The sequence below is a fragment of the Callithrix jacchus genome, chromosome 4 (assembly GCF_049354715.1).
Source record: "Callithrix jacchus isolate 240 chromosome 4, calJac240_pri, whole genome shotgun sequence".
Classification (NCBI taxonomy): domain Eukaryota; kingdom Metazoa; phylum Chordata; class Mammalia; order Primates; family Cebidae; genus Callithrix; species Callithrix jacchus.
In genome coordinates, this window is record NC_133505.1 from 50648439 (window position 1) to 50670125 (window position 21687).

General features: G+C 48.8%; 1 protein-coding gene across 2 annotated transcripts in view; it reads left to right on the top strand.

Moving 5' to 3' along the window:
• Positions 1–21687, top strand: part of CIMIP3 (ciliary microtubule inner protein 3) — a 29408-nt gene that overhangs the window by 3402 nt on the left and 4319 nt on the right. The window contains exon 1 of one of the 2 annotated variants that reach the window (XM_035295634.3): positions 14033–14998. The exons of the other annotated variant lie outside the window; for it this stretch is intronic. Within the exon in view, the coding sequence (XP_035151525.2) occupies positions 14990–14998 (9 nt within the window). The 5' untranslated portion in view covers positions 14033–14989. Of the gene's footprint in view, positions 1–14032; positions 14999–21687 lie in introns of those variants that run through there. 2 annotated transcript variants of the gene reach the window in all.

The window sequence follows — 21687 nt, forward strand, 5'->3', positions numbered from 1 at the left end:
CTAGATGAAGAAGACTGAAGAACAGATGTGGTGGTGGGGAGGGGAGAGGTGGAGACGGGGGACAGTGCCTTTTTTTTTTTTTTTTAAGATGGGGTTTCATCATAATGGCCAGGCTGGTTTTGAACTCCTGACCTCAGGTAATCCACCCATCTCGGCCTCCCAAAGTGCTAGGATTACAGGTGTGAGCCACTGCGCCTGGCCCTGAACAGTGCCATTTTTAAAAACACCTGTTTCCCAGGTGTTTTGGTTAGAGACACACCTGCGATCAACTCTGTCCCACCCCATCCACTACCGTGGCACTCCTGGAACCAATTCCTGTGCATTCAAGGAGGATTTCTGGAGGACCTCCTAGTGGTCCAGTACTGTGCTAGGGGTTGGAGGACATGTGAGTATAAGAAAATTATGAGTCTTGGCTGGGTGCAGTTGCTCAGGCCTATAATCCCAGCACTTTGGGAGGCCGAGGTGGGCAGATCACAAGGTCAGGAGAGCGAGAACATCCTGGCCAACATGGTGAAACCCCGTCTTCACTAAAAATACAAAATTAGCTGGGTGTGGTGGCACATGCCTGTAATCCCAGCTACTCGGGGAGCTGAGGCAGGAGAATCACTTGAACCCGGGAGATGGAGGTTGCAATAAGCCGAGAATGCACCACCGCACTCCAACCCGGGCAACAAGAGTGAAACTCTGTCTCAAAAAAAAAAAAAAATTGGCCAGGTGCGGTAGCTCACACCTGTTATTCCAGCACTTTAGGAGGCCAAGGTGGGTGGATCACCTGAAGTCAGGAGTTCAAGACCAGCCTGGCCAACATAGTGAAAACCCATCTTTACTTAAAATACAAAAAAAAGTAGCCAGGCATGGTGGCATATATTTGCAGTCTCAGCTACTAGGGAGACTGAGGCAGGAGAATTGCTTGAACCTGGGAGGCAGAGATTGGAGTGAGCCAAGATGGAACTACTGCAGCCTGGCTGTCAGAGCAAGACTCCATCTCAAAAAAAAAATGTATGAGTCTTATTTCTACCACAGAAGATCAGGGGTCTCATCAGGAAGACAAGGCTTATATGATTGGAGGTGGCAGGCCCTGGGTAGCTAACTTCAGAACAGTGACTACTGTCACTAGAACACACAGGAAGAATTCAGAGGAAGGGTGGTCAGCACCCGCTGGAGTAGTCCAGGAAGGCTGCTTAGAAGAACTGAGGCTTGAACTGGTCCATGAAAGATGACAAGGATGTCAAAAGAGAAGAGCCTATTGCAGGGCATGCATATATGCCAATGCCACCCGTCCCTGCACCCTCCTGTCTCCACATCATGTTTCCTCCCACCACCCACACCAAAAGGGCACAAGGTGTGGCCTCTTATACCCTGGACCTTATCACAACCCACTCGAGTGCTCCAAACACTTGGGCACAAGACAGGGGCTTCTTTCTTGGAGAACTTTGAGGCATGAGATCCCTGCCACCCTGGGTAACTCCTGGGCTCTTATACCCAGAACCAGCCTCAGTGTGGAGTCACCAAAAAGCATCTCCATTTGTTTGCTTGTTTGTTGTTTTGAGATGGAGTCATGCTCTGTTGCCCTGGCTGGAGTGCAGTGGTGCGATCTCAGCTCACTGCAACGTCCGCCTCCCAGGCTCAAGTGATTCTCCTGCCTCAATCTCTCAAATAGCTGGAACTATAGGCGCACACCACCACGCCCGGCTAATTTACGTATTTTTAGTAGACATGGGGTTTCGTTGGCCGGGCTGGTTTCGAGCTCCTGACCTCAAGTGATCCACCCACTTCGGCCTCCCAAAGTGCTGGGATTGCAGCTGTGAGCCACCTTGACAGCCAAGTGGCTTCGTTTATTTGCAACTTGAACTGTATAACTAATATTCTTTTTATTAATTTTTTATTTTTTTTTTAGAGGGAAAAAGAGAAAAAGAAGGGGAAAAAAAGAAAAAGAGGGAAAAAGGAATATTACTTCATTCCTAAAATGGGTTTCAATAATGGCCGATCAATATTTTGAGTGTTTAAAGTGGTTAATGCATATTTTATGTGTTTAAAATGGAGACCTCTATTGTGTTTATTTGTTCTGGCTCTGAGTTCAAGTCCTGGATATCGTTATCAATTTGTTGTCTGGTTGAATCTAAATCTCATTATGGGTCTTATGTATCTGGGTGTTAAGATCTCTTATTGTTACATTAATCCTTTTACCCTTGCATCCTTGTAGCTTTGAAATCTATTTTATTAAGTGTGAGAATTGCAACTCCTGCTTTTTATTTATTTATTTTTGCTCTCCATTTGGTTGGTGAGTTTTTTTCCATCCCCTTGTTTTGAGTCTTTGTATATCTTTAGATATATCGTTAGATTTTGTGGATAATGTATATTTTGTTTGTTTAAAATGGAGAGCTCTATTGAGTTTATTTGTTCTGGATCTTAGTTCCAGTCCCGGATATCGTTATCAATTTTCTGTCTCGTTGAATCTAAATCTCATTAGGGGTCTTATGTATCTGGGTGTTAAGATCTCTTATTATTACATTAATCCTTTTACCCTTGTATCCTTGTAGCTTTGAAATCTATTTTGTCAAATGTGAAAATTGCAACTCCTGTTTCTTATTTATTTATTTTTGCTCTCCATTTGGTTGGTACGTTTTTGTTTTTTTTTTTTTTCAACCCTTTATTTTGAGTGTATGTATATCTTTGGATATACCGTTAGATTTTGTCTGTATCTTTTGATTGGGAGATTTGGTCGATTTAAATTTAGGGTTGCTGCCATTTGTTATTAACTGGCTATTTTGTCCTTTCGTTGATAAAAATTCTTCTTTATGTTAATGCTCTTTACTTTTTGGTGTATTTTTAGAAAGGGTCATACTGGTTGTTCCTTTCTGTGTGTAATGCTTCTTTTAGAAGTTCTTGTAAAGCAGGCCTGGTGGTAATAAAATCTCTGAGTACTTGCTTGTTCCTAAAAGATTTTATTTGTCCTTCAAATGTAAAGCTTAAATTGGCAGGATATGAAATTCTGGGCTGAAAGTTCTGTTGATTAAGTATATTGAATATTGGCCCCCACTCTCTTCTAGCTTGTAGGGTTTCCGTTGAGAGATCTGCTGTAAGCCTAATAGGCTTACCTTTATGGGTGACTTGATCTTTCTCTCTGGCTGCCCTTAATATTTTCTCCTTCGTTTTGATCTTGGTGAATCTAATGATTATGTGCCTTGGGGTTGGTCTTCTTGAGGAATATCTTTGTGGTGTTCTCTGTATTGCCTGGGGTTGAATAGTGTCCTGCTTTGCTAAATGAGGAAAATTTTCCTGGATAATGTCCTGGAGAGTATTTTCCAGCTTGACTTCATTCTCTCCGTCACATTCAGGTACACCAATCAAGCGTATATTAGGTCTTTTCACATAGTCCCATATTGCTTGGAGACTTTGCTCATTCCTTTTTATCCTTTTTTCTCTATTCTTGTCTTGTCGTTTTGTTTCATTAAGTTGGTCTTCGACCTCTGATACCCTTTCTTCTGCTTGATCCATTCGTCTGTTTAAGCTTGTACATATTTCACTAAGTTCTCGTGTTGTATTTTTCAACTCCATAAGTTCATTTGTATTCCTCTCTATATTGTCTATTCTTTTCAACATTTCATCTAACCTTTTTTCCAAGTTCTTAGTTTCTTTACATTGGGTTAGAACAAGTTCCTTTAACTCCCAGAAGTTTCTTATCATCCACCTTTTAAAGCCAACTTCAGATAATGGAACACAGTCCTTTTCCATCAGGGCTTGTTCCCTTACTGATGAGTCCTCTTCCATCAGGGCTTGTTCGGTTGCTGATGAGTCCTTTTCCATCAGGGCTTGTTCCGTTGCTGATGGGTTCTGATTTTGTATACTCGGCCTTCTTAGGCTGTTTTTTTCCCTTCATTGTAGATGAACCGCCTTTCTAATTAGGTTTCTGAGTCGACGTCAGACTTATTGATTCCCAGTGCTGGGATCCGAGCAACCCACTGTGGCAGCCTAAATAGCAGCGATAAGACTGATGGTGCTCTTCTGCCCGGGAATCTCTGGTCTGGCTTCCCTCTTGAGTCCGCAAAAAGCGGCTCTGACTTCCCAGAGCTCCAAACTCCGGTCAGTAGGGGAAGCAGTCCCGTTGGCTCTGCATGAAGAGCTGCTGCGCTGAGACGCCGGCAAAACCGCTGCGGCGGCCACAAGAGTCGCGCTGGCGACCCATGGGGCTCCTCCACTGGGAATCGGCTGATCAGTGAGTGACGAAAATTCGTCTAATGATGTGGTGTCGTCTGGTTCTCTGAGCTTTCACTGGGAGCTACAATCCTGAGCTATTAGTGGTCGGCCATCTTGGATCGATCTCTATAACTAATATTCTTTTTTGAGAGGCTCGGCCTCTGAAAGTGCTGGAATTATAGGTATGAGCCACTGCGTCTGGCCTATAACTAATATTCTTTTGAGATGGAGTTTCGCTCTTGTTACCCAGGTAATGGCGTGATCTCGGCTCACCGCAACCTCTGCCTCCCGGGTTCAAGCAATTCTCCTGCCTCAGCCTCCTGAGTAGCTGGGACTACAGGCACGCGCCACCATGCCCAGCTAATTTTTGTATTTTTAGTAGAGATGGGGTTTCACCTTGTTGACCAGGATGGTCTCGATCTCTTGACCTCGTGATCCATCCACCTCGGCCTCCCAAAGTGCGGGGATTATAGGCGTGAGTCACCGCGCCCGGCCTAATATTCTTGAGAGCCACTCTGTGCCCCACATTGGGCTGTGAAAGAGCCAGAAAAATTAAAGACCTTCTTGAGTCCAGGTTGCTGTAGTCGGTTTGTGGAGACTGACGGTGTGACCTGTAGAGAGCTGGGCAGTGGGAAGGTAAAAGAGGAGGAAGGAAATGAGGGTGGGGGAGGCACAGAGCATTGGGGGTCTGCAGGATCTAGGGAGGGAAGGCAGGAGGCCTCTGCAGGGGCTGAAGAGCGGGGAACTGGGAATTACCCCGTGGGAGGAAGATCATGGCAAGTTTGGCCAAGGTGTGGAAGGCTTAAAGAGGCCAGCTGGAAAAATGGGGAACAATCAAATGTCCACCAAGAGGTGAATGGTTAAATAAACTATAGCTGGCTGGGCACCGTAGCTCATCCCAGCATTTTGGGAGGCCGAGGTGGGCCAATGACTTGAGGCCAGAAGTTTGAGACCAGCGTGGCCAACATGGCAAAAACCCATCTCTACCAAAAATACAAAAAAATTAGCCGGGTGTGGTAGTGCATGCCTGTGGTCCCAGCTACTTGGGAGATTAAGGTGGGAGAATCGTTTGAGCCCAGGAGGCAGAGGTTGCAGTGAGCCTAGATCACGCCACTGGCCTTCAGCCTGGGTGAGAATGAGACCCCGCCTCTCAAAAATAAATAAATAAATAAACAAACAGACCAGGCATAGTGGCTCATGCCTGTAATCCAAGCACTTTGGAGGCCAAGGCGGGCAGATCACCTAAGGTCGGGAGTTCAAGACCAGCCTGACCAACATGATGAAACCCTGTCTTTAAAAAAAATAAAAATAAGTAAACGAACCATGGCACATCCTATCCACACACTGGAATAATAATGCAACCCTAAATATAAGTGAGTCAGCTAGCTGCTGGCTGTGTCCAGTTATCTCTAAGATGAACTGATTAACAGTGTGTGTGGTATGCCACCATTTGTCAAGGGCAGGAGGTAGGCAGCGTATGTATGATGTTATTTGTTTCTTTTGGCACAGAGAAACCTCAGAAAGTTACATTAAAAAAAGTAATAAAAATGGTTACTCTGGGTGGAAGTCGGGGGAACTGAGCAAATCGGGTGGATAGGGTTGGGAGGGCGTTCCACTGAATGCCTTTAAAATGTTTCACACCATATAAATGTATTTCCTATTTAAAAATTAAAGGAAAAGGCCGGGCGCGGGGCCTCATGCCTGTAATCCCAGCACTTTGCGAGGCCAAAGCAGGCGGATCACAAGATCAAGAGATCGAGACCATCCTCCCCAACATGGTGAAACTCCAACCCTACTTGCGCTTGTAGCCCCAGCTACTTGGGAGGCTGAGGCAGGAGAATTGCTTGAACCTGGGAGGTGGAGGTTGCAGTGAGCAGAGATGGTGCCACTGCACTCCAGCCTGGCGACAGAGCAAGACTCCGTCTCAAAAAAACAAAAAAGGAAAATTAACTAGGCAGGAGAGTTTGGTTTGAGCCTAGCTACTCAACGTGGTCCATGAACCAATGACGTCTGTATCACCTAGGATCGTGCAGAATGCTGGCCATGGGGCTGTGGCTCATGACTATAATCCTGGCACTTTGGGAGGCCAAGGTGGGTGGATCATTTGAGGTCAGGAGTTTGAGACTAGCCTGGCCAACATGGTGAAATCCCATCTCTACTGAAAATACAAAAATGAGCCAGGCATGATGGTGGGCACCTGTAATCCCAGCTACTTGGGAGGCTGAGGCAGGAAAATCGCTTGAGCCAGGGAGGCAGAGGTTGCAGTGAGCAGAGATTGCACCACTGCACTCCAGCCTCTGTGACAGAGTGAGACTCCGTTTCAAAAACAAACAAAACAAAATGCAGAATCTAGTGCCCTATCCCAGACCTTAGGCAACCTCTCTGAGCCTCAGCTTGTTCATCTGTAAAATGGGCTATTGAGGTCGTTTTGAGATTCAGTGAGCCTATAAACTACCCAGCAGAAAATCTGTGTTTTAACAAGGTCCCCAGAGGACTCAGGTGCATGGTAACCTTGGAGAAGCTCTTTCCTAAAGTCAGTGGCTACCACAATGCTCTATGGATTCTGAGCAAGCAAGGGTGAGCAGTAACAGCTGTGTTTTAAGGATGTTCATCTAACAGCTGGATGGATGATGGATAGAAAGGAGAGCATGTAGGCTGAGGGGCTAATTGATGAGTTAATTGATTAGCCAATTGATTAATTGATATAAGCAGGAGGGGCCAGGGGCCAGGACCTGTGTGCTGGTGGTGAAAACAGAGCAGAGTTGTTAGTTTGTGGGACATTTCCTAGGAAGAAAGGAATGGTGGTGGGGCACAGTGGCTCACACCTGTAATCCCAGGACTTTTTGAGAGGCTGAGGCAGGTAGATTAACTGAGGTCAGGAGTTCAAGACCAGCCTGGCCAACATGGTGAAACCCCATCTCTAGGAAAAATAAAAAAATTAGCCAGGTGTGGTGGCATGCACCTCTAATCCCAACTACTCAGGAAGCTGAGGTAGGAGATTTGCTTGAACCTGGGAGGGGGAATTTGCAGCGAGCCGTGATTGCACATTGCACTCTAGCCCAGGTGACAGAGTAAGACTCCATCTCAAAAAAAAAAAAAAAAAAAAAAAAAAAGGAAAAGAAAAGGAGGAAAGGGCTTGGTACATAGGGGGAAATCTTCTGAGTCAGTTTCTTTGTCTAGCATGAGAGCAGTAACATTGTCCCCTCCTGGGCTTGTGCACAGGGGCAGGAGGAGGAGTCTCTAGAAGCTCTAGGCTCTGCAGTGAGCAGTCCCCACAAATTCATCAGTTTCATCCCATTAGCCTGGCAGCTTTTGAGGCTGAGCTCCCTGGGGCAGGGGCAGGGCCTCATCCTCTGTCCAGCTCAGCACTCTGTACTGTTGATGCTCAGCCTCCACTTTGTCATCTAATAACCACACCTCACACCTGTCTCCCAGGAACAGAAGCAGCCAAATAATAGGCTCCCCTTGAAACAGACAAAAGCCCCATCCTATCATTATATTTCTGCTCAGCAATTACTCAGTAACCTCCTAAGAGCTGACTTGACTGCACAGCTCTGGAATGTGAGGTGGGATTGGGGACTAGTAAGTAGTTGCAGTCTCCCCAGAGACCCAATCAGGTTTTTTGTCGAGCCTGTAGTCTTTCCTCCCAAAATACCAAGGGCTCCAGACTTGGAGAGTGGACTCTTTTTTTTTTTTTTTGAGATGGAGTCTCGATCTGTTGCCCAGGCTGGAGTTCAGTGGCACGATCTCAGCTCACTGCACCCTATACCCCCTGGGTTCAAGCAGTTTTCTGCCTTAGCCTCTCAAGTAGCTGGGATTACAAGTACCCACCACCACGCCCGGCTAAGTTTCGTATTTTTAGTAGAGACAGGGTTTCACTATCTTGCCTAAGCTGGTCTTGAACTTCTGACCCCATGATCCACCCACCTCGGCCTCCCAAAGTGCTGGGATTACAGGCATGAGCCACCGCACCCAGCAGAGTGGACTTGAGTAGGGGAAGGGGAGGCCGAAACCTCCCGAGAGTTGCCTTTGTCCCCACCCTGGGTCTCTGCTGCCAGCTCTTCAGAGGCTGAATCAGAATTCCTCTCAAATCCCAGAGGATGAGGGGATGTGGATCATTCTGTTGGGCCTTTTGTTTCTGATCAGGAGACAACTTATCCCACATCAGCTCCTGAGGCTGTTCCTTTAGGCCTTCAGCAGAGGGTGGGCTTCAATCCCAGCTACCTCTGCTTTCCTCTGGGCTGGCTGGATTCAAGGAGAGGGTGTCAGGCTGAGGGACTCTGGATGGCTAGAATTTTACCCATCCTGTGAGGGGGCTTGGAGATTCTCGTGTAGCTGGCACCTGAGGGTGTAGGGATCTGAGGTCGGCCCTGGTTGTTCCAGGGGTGCTGGGAAGAGACTCATTTTCCTTTTCATCCATGGGCTCTTTGATGGGATTGTGATACTGCGGGGAAGATCCTTGGCTGCAGACTAGGGCTGAAGCTGGCTCTGCTACTTCTCAAGGGTGTGAACTTGCAGAGTTATCACTTCTCTGAGTCTCAGTTGGTTCATCGTAAAACACACGGTTGTTACAAGATTCAATGAGAGAGTCGGTTAAAGCGCTTGGCAGAGGGTCCGGCTCATCATAGGTACTCAGTTCCTGTGTGCTCCCTCCCACGTCCCTATCCTGCTTTGGACCTGGACATGCTAAACAGAGAACAGCAAAAACATGACAGAGACCATGAGAGGCTGCAGGAGAGCAGTGTCAATTCAACAAAGAACCCCAAGGAGGAAAATTCCACTGAGACCTGGGAGACAGGGTGGGGGAGGTGTCTACAGGGTCACCTTGCAGGCCAGATAAAAACATCCCGTGATAAGCTGGGGGCGTGGTGGCTCGTGCCTGTAATCCCAGCACTTTGGGAGGCTGAGGGGGGCAGATCATGAGATCAAGAGATTGAGACCATGCAGGCCGGGCACGGTGGCTCACGCCTATAATCCCAGCACTTTGGGAGGCTGAGGCGGGTGGATCACGAGGTCAAGAGATCGAGACCATCCTGGTCAACAAGGTGAAACCCTGTCTCTACTAAAAATACAAAAATTAGCTGGACATGTGGTGCGCGCCTGTAGTCCCAGCTACTCAGGAGGCTGAGGCAGGAGAATTGCTTGTACCCGGGAGGCGGAGGTTGCGGTGAGCCGAGATCGTGCCATTGCACTCCAGTCGGTGAAACTCTGTCTCAAAAAAAAAAAAAGAGATCAAGACCATCCTGGACAACATGGTGAAACCCCGTCTCTACTAAAAAACAAAATCGGCCGGGCGCGATGGCTCCCGCCTGTAATCCTAGCACTTTGGGAGGCCTAGGTGGGTGAATCACCTGAGGTCAGGAGTTTAAGACAAGGCTGGCCATCATGGAGAAACCCCATCTTTAAAAACAAAAATACAAAATTAGCTGGGCCTGGTGCATGCCTGTAATCCAGCTACTCTGGAGGCTGAGGCACCAGAATCACTTGAACCCAGGAGTCGGAGGTCGCCATGAGCTGAGATCTCACCATTGCACGCCAGCCTGGGCAACAAGAGCAAAACAGTGCCTCAAAAAAAAAAAAAAAAAAAAATCCCAAGATAAAACACATCCCAAAATCTGAAACAACGTGTGTGTGCACAAGTGCACGTGTCTACATGTTTCAAAATGGATTAAGTGCAAAAAGCAAAAATGAAACAAAATTAAACTTCTTTGTAGATTATGACCATAAATGTCTATTTGTGAATGATCAGGGATTGGAAGGGAACAGAACTATGAAGATGGTCCAGCTAGAATGTCAGAATTACATACGGATTTTTTTTTTTTTTTAGATGGAGTCTTGCTCTGTCACCCAGGCTGGAGTGCAGTGGCAGGATCTCGACTCACTGCAACCTCTGCCTCCTGGGTTCAAGCAATTCTCCTGCCTCAGCCTCCCGAGTAGCTGAGACTACAGGTGTGTGCCACCACACTCAGTTAATTTTTCTATTTTTTAGCAGAGATGGGGTTTTGCCATGTTGGCCAAGCTGGTCTTGAACTCCTGGCCTCAAGGGAACCTCCCACCTTGGTCTCCCAAAATGCTGGGAGTATAGGCGTGAGCCACTGCGCCTGGCCCCATATGTTCATTTTATGGATGGAGAAAAGAAAACTTCAAATGATGCTTATTCAGACTCCATGAACAATCAGTTCTACTCTGAGGAATATGCCTCAAAGAATCTTTCACCCAGGTCCAGAAGGGGACATGGATGTGACGTCATTGAAATGTTGTTTGTGTGGATGGGGAACTGGAGGCAGCTGGGGGTTCGTATCCAGGGGCATAGAGAGATAAAAGGGGGTGGGTGCGCTCCATGGAGGACAACATAGCAGCTGGAAGCAAGGAAGGAGGTGCTCATTGGCAGCACAAAGGGTATCACCAACAGCAGGGAGTCCCAGGGGTAAACGAAAGAATGAGACCCAAAACACAATACCACTCAGGCAAATGAAAACTACCTGCATTTAAAACAATATATATTTTGCAATATCACATATTAACAAGAAGATACTCATTAAGCGCATTCAGTTGGTTGCCTTTGGCTGGGGTGCGTGGGAAGTGTGGTTGGAGAATGGAGATAAGGGGAAAAATTAACACAGAAAGAGAGGCGGACCAGTGATGATAATGCATTGCTAAGCAAGGAGTATGAATAACTCAGCCCTGTGTACTTGAGGTCCAACAAAGGAAAAACAAGTAAAGATCAGAGAGGTTAAGTAATTTGTCCAAATCACACAGCAGGTAAGGAGGAGTGGAGAGAATGTCTAGATAACCAGGCCTCCTTAAAGCAAGGCAGTAGCAGAACACTTAAAACCATTAACCTGCACTTCAAGAGCAGAGAAGGCAGGAGAACAGGAAGCTGTGTATGCAAGGTGTGAGGGTGGTTAGAAGATCCTTCTGTGCTCCAAGTTAGCCCTGAGTCTCCATGACTCTCCTCTTTCTTCCCAAACACCCACTCAGCACCTTGGGTATGGGCCATAGCCCTTACCTTCCAGGGACTTTGATGATGCATAAAATGAGGTCATCCCTGTAGCTGGCAGGAAAGTCAGAGAAGGAGGTGCTCCAGGAGGCAGGATTGAATCGGAAGTTATCAGGGTTTAGAAATTATAACATAAATCACAGCATCTACCAGGTAGTAGGCACTGCTGTAAGCTCACAAAGTCCTTATAAGGCTTCAAGGTAAATTCTATTATCATCCCCATTTTGCAGATTAGGAATTGAGGCACAGAGAGGTTAAGTAATTTGTGCAAGTCACACAGCTGAGAAGTGGCAGAGCTGGGATTTGAAACCCAGGCAGAGTGGGTCTGGAGGTCATGATCTTAAGCATTATGCAATTTACAAATGGAATAAGGCCAGGATCAGTGGCTCATGCCTGTAATCCCAGCACTTTGGGAGGCCAAGGCGGGTGGATCACCTGAGGTCAGGAGTTGGAGACCAGCCTGGCCAACATGGTGAAACCCTGTGTCTACTAAAAATATAAAAATTAGCTGAGCGTGGTGGGCGACACCTGTAATCCCAACTACTTGGGAGGCTGAGGCAGGAGAATAGCTAGAACCCAGGAGGTGGAGGTTGTAGTGAGCCGAGATCGCGCCATTGCACTTCAGCCTGGGCAACAGAGCAAGACTCTGTCTCAAAACAATAACAAAACAACAAAAAACAAACGAAATAAGGCAGATGTGGCTCATCTGGCCAGGACTTCCTAAAGGCAATCTTTCCAGCCACTGCCTCCTCGTGCGGTCCCCACAGTGAGGGCGACAAGGCCTGGGCTGGGCACATTGCTGGCAGGGGCCTACCATCAAATGTCAATGCCTCCTGCCCCCACAAGTTCTCCCCACCTTGGACATCAAGTATCCAAGGTGGAGGGACCCAGTGTCCTCATGATGCACATAAGACCCAGCATCACGTCTGTGAGAGGGAACAGGACTTGTCTCAGGTCACTCAGTTCTCCTGATTATCCGCCCAGCGCCTCGCCTGGCTTTGGCTGAGACAAAGTTTAGTGTGTGCTAAGCCTTGGCTCCCTCCTCCCCCAAACCCACACCCAGCCCCCTGGGCTCCCTCCCAATAGCTCCTTCAGGCCATTTTCCCCCAGATCCAGAGATGCTGGCCACTCTGCCCAGAAGGCCACGTCCCCAGTTTCCCTTCCAAACAAGATCCCACCCTCCCCAGAGCTCCTGGAGATTGCCGGTCAGAGGCTCTGGCAGGGGAAGCCCTGATTGCTGCTGCTCCTCTCTTGGTCCCTCCCAGCCTCCTTAGAAATTAGGGGGTCATTACCATCAGGGTGTGAGATCTAGGCACAGCCCACCAGTCATCGACACCCCAATTTCCAGTCTGCCTTCGGCCTCAAAGTCCATCTTGTCGGGGTCAAATCAAAGCCAGGAAGAAAACAAATAATTCTGGGCCCAGCCCAAGCTGGTGTGGCAGGAAGGCACCCAGTCTACCTCTCTCCCTCACCCCAGGGAGAAACCCGTGCCAATCCTACATGTGGGATTTCTGACACTACTCCTGGGAGCTGCCTGCCAAGTGTGGTGTTGGGGAGAGAGGATGTGAGGAGGTGGGGAAGCTGATTTTTTTGTGTTTTTGAGACAGAGTTTTGCTCTTGTTGCCCAGGCTGGAGTGCAGTGGTGCGATCTTGGCTCACCACAACCTCCACCTCCCAGGTTCAAGTGACTCTCCTGCTTCAGCCTCCCAAGTAGCTGGGATGACAGGCATGCACCACCACGCCCGACTAGTTTTGTATTTTTAGTAGAGATGGGGTTTCTCCATGTTGGCCAGGCTGGTCTCAAACTCCCGACCTCAGGTGATCCACCCTCCTCGGCCTCCCAAAGTGCTGGGATTACAGGCGTGAGCCACTGTGCCCGGCTGATTTTTTTTTTGTATTTTTTGAGATAATCTCACTCTGTTGCCCAGGCTGGAGTGCAGTGATGTGATCTCGGCTCACTGCAACCTCTGCCTCCCAGGTTCAAGCAATTCTCTGCTTCAGGTTCCCGAGTAGTTGGGATTACAGACACCTGCGACCATGCCCAGCTAATTTTTTGTATTTTTAGTAGAGACAGAGTTTCACCATGTTGGCCAAGCTGGTCTTGAACTCCTGACCTCATGATCCACCCACCTTGGCCTCCCAAAGTGCTGGGATTACAGGCCTGAGCCACCACGCCTGGCCAGGGGAGCTGATTTTTGAAGATGGGGACAGGACAGCCCATTCAGCCACCCACCCATCAATCCAATTACCCACCCACACATAATCATAGCTGATGTTTACTCAGTGCTGACTCTGTGCCAGGCACTGTCCTAAGTTCTTTGCCCAACTCTATTAGCTAAGGACTTTACCCATTTTACAGATGAGAAAACAGAAGCAGAGAGAGGTCGATTAATTTGCCCAAAGTTACACACTAGTAAAATGGTAGAGCCAGGATTCAAGCTCAGGCAGTCTAACTCCCGGGCCTGCAATCCTCTATACCACAACCATCACTTTCTGTCCATTTACTGACCATCCATCCACTCACCCATGGTCACTCCCATTCAGCCATCTGTCTATCCACCTGTTCATGCATCCTTCATCTCCTAACCCCCTGTTCAAAGCAGTCCATGAGAAGGAATGGCATATGCAAAGGCTCAGCAGTGAGAGAGTGGGGCACATCTAAGAAACTAGCTACTGCATAGAGAGTGAGGGAAAGATAGCAAGAGATGAGGTGCCAGGGGCGGTGGTGCATGCCTGTAGTCCAGCTACTTGGGAGGCTGAGGTGGGAGGATCGCTTGAGCCCAGGAGTTCTGGATTGTAGTGTGCTGTGCTGATCAGGTGTCCTCACTAAGTTCAGCATCAATATGGTGACCTCCCGGGAGCGGGGGACCACCAGGTTGCCTAAGGAGGGGTGAACCGTCCCAGGTGGGAAACGGAGCAGGTCAAAACTCCCTTGCTGATCAGTAGTGGGATTGCGCCTGTGAATAGCCACTGCACTCCAGCCAGGGCAACATAGCAAGACCGCATCTCCTAAAAAGAAAAGGGGGATGAGGCTAGGGAGATAAGCAGGGCTCAAATCACAAGGGTTGGCCCATCTGCCATCTATCTGCCAACCCAGTCCATCCACTTGTCTATCCACCCTCCCACTCCTCTGTCTACCCAACAATTCATTCATCCACTCATCTCTGTAGTTTGGAAGGCAGGTAGATGTTAGATGATTGATAGATAGATGATAGATAGATAGATAGATAGATAGATAGATAGATAGATAGATAGATAGAATGAGGAGCTGCCAGGGTACTTTGCCTTCCTGACAGTGATGTTGGGGCATGGAGGGATATTACGTCTTCTGGAGGTATCTGGATAATTAGGATGATCTCTCTCCATTCACGCCCTGCCCATAGTTTTAGGGTTCTATGGGTTTGTGGGAAGAGAGAATAGCATAGTGGTTCAGTGTCAAGGTTAAAAGACACTTCCAAGGCCAGGAGTGGTGGCTCACGCCTGTAATTCAAGCACTTTGGAGGCCAAGGCGGGTGGATCACCTGAGGTCGGGAGTTCAAGACCAGCCTGACCAACATGGTGAAACCCCATCTTAAAAAAAAAAAAAGACACTTCCAGGTCCTGAAATGTCATTCTCCAGCCATGGTCTCATGCCTCCTTAGGAAGACAGAAGGAATTGTGTTATAAAGAAGTGTCACAATGCTCCCTGCCCCATACACATTCTCCCCACCTTGGCCCTCTCAATATCCTGCCAAAAGTCCCCCTTGACCACCAGAAGTTCCATCTGACCATCAAGAAAGGCCCTGATCCAGGATGTGCAAGGTGGGATGATATCACAGGGCTGGAGAAGGGCAGCTGGGGTCACAGAAGCCTGACTGGCAGGAAGGAGCATGAAGGCCCCAGCCAGCCTCACCTGCGTGGCTGGGAGCTGGATTCTCTTACAAAAGGCTTCGTTGGGTGCTGGTGCTGCTGCCTGCCTTGTACTCACCAGCTGTGGGACCTCTGCTGTCTCCCTGGGGAGGTGGAGAGAGGGAACAGGACACCATCCATCTTGCTTCCTCTGCCCCTTCACTGCTGCAGAATGTGTCCTGGACTGTTTGGTTTGTGTTACCCCATCTCAAAGGCAAACTTGAGATAAGTAATCATCATAGCTAAACTTGGAGTGTTTAAGAGGTCTAGGCACTTTTCATGGAGTAGCTCATTAAGTCCTCATTAACCCTATGAGGTACAGCTCTTGTTATTATACTTGGGAAAATTGAAGTACAGAGATTATAATTTGCCTAAGGATCAGGCAACTAGTGAGTCAGGGGGCTGGAATTTTTTTTTTTTTTTTTTTTTTTTGAGACTGAGGCTTGCTTTGTTGCCTAGGCTGGAATGCAGTGGCACAGTTTCAGCTCACTGCAATCTCTGCCTCCCGTGTTCAAACAATTCTCCCACCTCAGCCTCCCAACCTCCCAAGTAGCTGGGATTACAGGTACATGCCACCATGCCTGGCTAATTTTTTCATATTTTTAGTAGAGCCAGGGTTTCACCATGTTGCCCAGGCTGGCCTCAAACTCCTGACCTGAAGTGATCCTCCTGCCTCAGCCTCCCAAAGTGCTGAGATTACAGGTGTGAGCCACCATGCTCGGTTATTTTATTTATTTATTTTTTTACTTTATTATAAAATAGAGATAAGGTCTCTCCATGTTGCCCAGGCTGGTCTCCAACTCATGAGCTCAAGCAATCCTTCCACCTCAGCCTCCCAATAAGATTACAGGTGTGAGCCACTGGGCCCTGCAGGGAGCTGGAATTTGAACTGGGCTAGGTGGCTTCAGGCCCCCATGCCACCCAGCCACACAAGGAAGCTGAGGCCTACCCCTAGCCTCCCTAACCACTCCTTTCAAAGCCTCTGTGCTCCCCATCAGGAAAACGTGCTCTCCTGTAGATTCAGACAAGTGTGTAAAACATCAGTGTAACTGCCCGAGAGGTTGATCATAATGACTGTTTGCACTTTGCCTTTACGGTCCCCAGCACTCATGGCACCCCACAACAAGCTGGTGAAGTAGATAGCCTTATTATCCCCATTGTTTTGATAAGGCCACCAAAGCTCAAAGAGGCTCAGCAACTTGCCCAAGTTCGCCTGACCTGTAAGGGCAGGGTCAGGCCTGGAGCTCAGACCTTCAAACACCAAAGCCAAGCCACGTTCCACAGCACCAGGTGCCCCTGGGGACCTTCACTAGCCACCACGCCCAAGTGCTATTTGCATTTCAATAAGGCACAAGTCCGTCCCCTAGAGTGAGGAGGCTGCTGATGGAATTTCTTACCAGGCAAGGCCCTGTGCCTGTGGCCCTGGAGGATTTGAGAGGATGGGGTGCCTTCCTAGAAAACCTGTAGTAATATCGCAGATGTGATCTTCTTGCCCTACTCAGAAAGCCCCACTCTTGATTCATGCACTTCCCCACTCTAAACCCTGGCATAATGGACAAACTCATATTAGTATATGTGTACATATTAATATATGTGTACTGTATATCTAAATGTCCTTTGTGGGGTCTGCCTGTGGGGATGGGGGTCATAAAGGGATAGTTCTCATTTTTTGAGACAAGGTCTCACTCTGTCACCCAGGCTGGAATGCAGTAGCATGATCTCAACTCACTGCAACCTCTTCCTCCCAAGTTCAAGAGATTCTTCTGCCTCAGTCTCGCAAATAGCTGGGATTACAGGCACGTGCAACCACACTCAGCTAATTTTTGTATTTGAAGTAGAGACGGGGTTTTGCTATGTTGCCAAGGCTGGTCTCAAACTCCTGGGCTCAAGTGATCTGCCCACCTCAGCCAATGTTCTGGGATTACAGGTGTGAGGCACAGTACTGGCTGTTTTTTTTAAAAAAAAAAAATAGAGATGGAGTCTCACGATGTTGGCCAGGTTGGTCTTAAACTCTTGGCCTCAAGCAGTCCTCCCGCCTCAGCCTCCTAAAGTGCTAGGATTATAGGCATGAGCCGCCATGCTGGCCCATGGAGGGATAATTCTATCCAAATTCCTTCTTTTGGCTCTAGCTTAGAGCCCAAATGAAAATAGGATCATAGGATTCCAAAGGGAGGGGAGGGGCTGGAGAGACCCTCTCCTTGCCCTGTAACTTCATCACCCCTGTGGAATGCAAGTGACAGAAGCAGATAGGGGAGGTGGGGCTTCTTCCTGAAACCTCTAAACCAGGGTTTCTCAACCTTGGTGCTTTTGACATTGGGCACTGATGATTCTTTGTTTTGGGGGCTGTGCATTGTAGGATACATAGCAGCCTCCCTGGCTCCTACCCGCTGGATGTCACTGGCACCCACCCCACAGTGTGACAACCCAGAATGTCTTTAAACATGCCAAATGTCCTCTGAGGGAAGAATCACCCCTGGCTGAGAACCAGTGATCTTGTCACATATACAGTGTGTGCACACCCAGCACACTTGACAAGGAGCACGTGAGCAAAGAGCAGCCAGTTAAAAGAAACCTGATGTTAACCTGGAAAGTTATGCAGTCAGGCCTCACCTGCCACCAGGCCCCGGGGAGGTAATGGGGTGTCTCAGCCCTCTGAGGTAAGTCACTTGGAGGCTGGCTTGGCCCCTAGAAAGGGCGGGGCAAGGCTAGTGCTGCCTAGCTTACCTCTTCCTCCTCCTCCTCCTCCTCCTCCTCCACCTCCTCCCTCCTCTCCTACTCTTCCATCTCTGCCCCTGGACTGTCTCTGCCCCAGCTTTTGTGAGGCCTTCATCCCTGGATGTTCCGGGATCCTGGCTGTCCCCTACCCCTGCTGCCACCAGAGTCCTGCATATTGCCGCAGCAGCAGCACCCCAAACACAGCTGCGGTGGACCCAGGGCAGGTGTGCCCAAGCCATGGCCTGGGCTGGGGAAGAGAGGGAGGAGAGAGTTTGAATCCTGGTTCCCATGCTCACCAGTCATGGGACTTCTGCAAGGTACTTACATGCTACCCAACAAACTGTGTGAACTTAGACAAATGCTATGCCTCTTAGCCTCAGTCTCCTTATCTGAAAAATGGTAACATCTCAAATGGCTCTTTGGAGCTTTTGCAGAGCTGAGTGGCTAATGCATGACATTTGGCAGTTCCTCAATCCTGTGGGTAAAGAGTGCCACCCTTCCATCTGTGGGCTCTCTTAGTTCCCCAGCCATTCTGAAAGTGCCTGCCTCTGTCACCCCTGGCCCCAGCCCCATGAGCCCAAGATGGCCAGGAGGCTGATGCAGCCCTGAGGCTTAAGAGTTAGTGCAGAGCAGGGACAGGGTTGGGGTCTCTGCAGCTCCCTCATCTTCATGACCCTTCTGTGGTGTCAGGAGGACAAAACCCACATGCTCAGATTCTTTTTTTTTTTTTTTTTTTAGATGGAGTCTTGCTCTGTAGCCCAGGCTGGAGATCATGCAGTGGCACGATCTTGGCTCACTGCAACCTCCACCTCCCGGGTTCAAGCAATTTTCCTGCCTCAGCCTCCTGAATAGCTGGGACTATAGGCATGTGCCACCATGCCCAAAAAATTTTTGTATTTTTATGAAATAATTTTTATAAATTATCATGGGGTTTTACCATATTTGGCAAACTTGTCTTGAACTCCTGACCTTGTGATCCGCCCGCCTTGGCCTTCCAAAGTACTGGGATTATAGGTGCACACCACCTCATCCAGCTAATTTTTGTATTTTTAGTAAAGATGGGTTTTCACCATGTTGATCAGGCTGGTCTCGAACTCCCAACCTTGTGATCTGCCCACCTCGGCCTCCCAAAGTGCTGGGATTACAGGTGTCAGCCACCGTGCTCAGCCTCACTGGAGACATTTTTGATGTCACAACTGTGAGGTGGTGCTACTAGCATCTGGTGATTAGAGCTGTAATTCTGCAAGCCACAGGACAACCCCCCCAACAAAGATACTGCAGTCCGAAGAGTCCAGAGTACTGAAGCTGAGCCACCATACTCGTCCACGGGACCCTCTTGGGCTCATGTGTGGCGTCTTTGTCACCTTCACACCAAGAGCCTGGCATCCAAGAGGTGCTCAGGAATGGCTGCGAATGAATGAATGAAGCAACTCATGTCCTATCCTCAGCTCTGCTAAGAGATGGTGATTTATGGGGTAGACCTCACACTTCCCTGTGTGTTGTTCTGTCCATGCAGGGTCCAGGAACCCAGAATCCGAATCCAGCAGTCAAAACGCCACCATGTTCTTGTCAGACTGGGAAATCTGGCTGCCCTGCCCTCCAGTGAGCTGGGAGCTGGGCCCAGCAGCCTTGGTTAATCACCTGCTGCCCAGCATGCCTGGCAGGAGCTCAGTGGGTTGACGGAATGAGGGCAGAAAGAAATTGAAGATGCAACTGGGCGCATCTTCATTGTAGGTGGCTCACACCTATAATCCCAGCACTTTGGGAAGCTGAGGCAGGCAGATTATCTGAGGTCAGGAGTTTGAGACCAGTCTGGCCAACATGGGGAAACGCTATCTGTAGTAAAAATACAAAAATTAGCTGGGCATGGTGGCAGGTGCCTGTAATCCCAACTACTCAGGAGGCTGAAGCAGAAGAATCACTTGAATCTGGGAGGCAGAGGTTGCAGTGAGCAAAGATTGCACCACTGTGCTCCAGCCTGGGCAGCAGAGCAAGACTGTCTCAAAAAAAAAAAGTGGGAGGGCTGGGCATGGTGACTCACACCTGTAATCCAAGCACTTTGGGTTTGGTGTGGTGCTCAGAAACTGAAGTGGAAAACACTCTTTTGGGTTTTGTTTGTTTTTGAGACAGAGTCTCCCTCTGTTGCCAGGCTGGAATGCAGTGGCACCATCTCGGCTCACTACAACCTCCACCTCCTGGGTTCAAGCAATTCTCCTGCCTCAGCCTCCTGAGTAGCTGGGACTATAGGCATGTGCCACCACATCCAGCTAATTTTTGTATTTTTAGTGGAGAAGGGGTTTCACCATGTTAGCCAGGATGGTCTTGATCTTTTGACTTCGTGATCCACCCGCCTTGGCCTCCCAAAGTGCTGGGATCACAGGCATGAGACACTGCTCACTGCTCCCAGCCAATCTTTTGGTTTTTTTTGAGACGGGTTCACACTCTGTCACCCAGGCTGTACTCCAGTGTATGATCACGGCTCACTGCAGCCTCAACCTCCTAGGTTCAAGCCATCCTCCTGCCTCAGCCTCCCGAGTGGCTAGGACCATAGGTGCATGCCACCATGCCTGGCTAATTTTTAATTAATTAATTATTTTTTGAGGTGGAGTTTCACTCATTGCCCAGGCTGGAGTGCAGTGGCACAATCTCAGCTCACTGAAACTTCCACCTCAGCTCACTGAACTTCCAGTTCAAACGATTCTCTTGCCTCAGCCTCCTGAGTAGCTGGGATTACAGGCGCCCACCCCCATGCCCAGCTAATGTTTGTATTTTTAGTAGAGACAGGGTTTCCCTAAGGTGGCCAGGCTGGTCTCAAACTTCTCAGGTGATCTGCCTGCCTTGGCCTCCCAAAGTAATAGGCGTGAGCCACCTGTAATAGACGTGAGCCACTACGCCCAGCCAATTTTAAATATTTTAATAGAGACAAGGTCTCCCTATGTTGCCCAGGCTGGTCTTGAACTCCGGGCCTCAAATAATTCTCACACATCAGCCTCTCAAAGTATTGGGATGACAGGTGTGATGCACTGCATCTGGCTGGAAAACAATCTTTGATGACCACTACAGTTCATTACCAGTGCTCGCCCCTCTGCCTATAAGCCCCTGTTCCCCGGGGCTGAGCCTGGAAGAGCCTGGGAAGGCGTTAGGACACTTGCTCCGTTCTCGTGGCTGTGCACCAGCACTGGGGCAGACTCTAGGGACAAAGAGATGCATAGGATGCAGTCCTGACTGCTGGGAGCCTTTACAGCCTGTTGGGACTTTAGCAAAGGACTACGTAAGGACTAAGATGAGACAAGACTGCAGAAAGCGGTCCAAGTGCACCTGTAGGACTCCAAATAATGACTTCAAAATGAGTATGCCTGACTCACCCAGGTCCCTCCAGCAAAGGAGCACACCCTGAGAGGGCTCCAGAAGGCGCAGAAGAGGACGAGATCAGGCAGGGGCTGCAGGAGGCTTCAGGGGTTCCTGGAGAAGGTTTTAAGTCTGCTGCTGAACTTGGAAGAATCGGAAGAATTTTGAAAACTGCAAATTTGCAAAATTGAGGGCACATATATACCTGGGTAGGAACCAATAGGAACAAAGCCTGCTTTGGAGGAAAGCCCTGGACAAGTTTGGGCTGGGCAGATAGTTTGTAAATTATATGCAAAGGAACTCATCATGCCAGGTGTGGTGGCTCATGCCTGTAATATCAGCATTTTGGGAGGCCGAGGTGGGTGGATCACCTGAGGTAGGGAGTTTGAGACCAGCCTGACCAACATGGAGAAACGCCATCTCTACTAAAAATACAAAAAATTCGCTGGGCATGGTGGCGTGTGCCTATAATCCCAGCTACTCAGGAGGCTGAGGCAGGAGAATTGCATGAACCCGGGAGGCGGAGGTTGCAGTGAGCC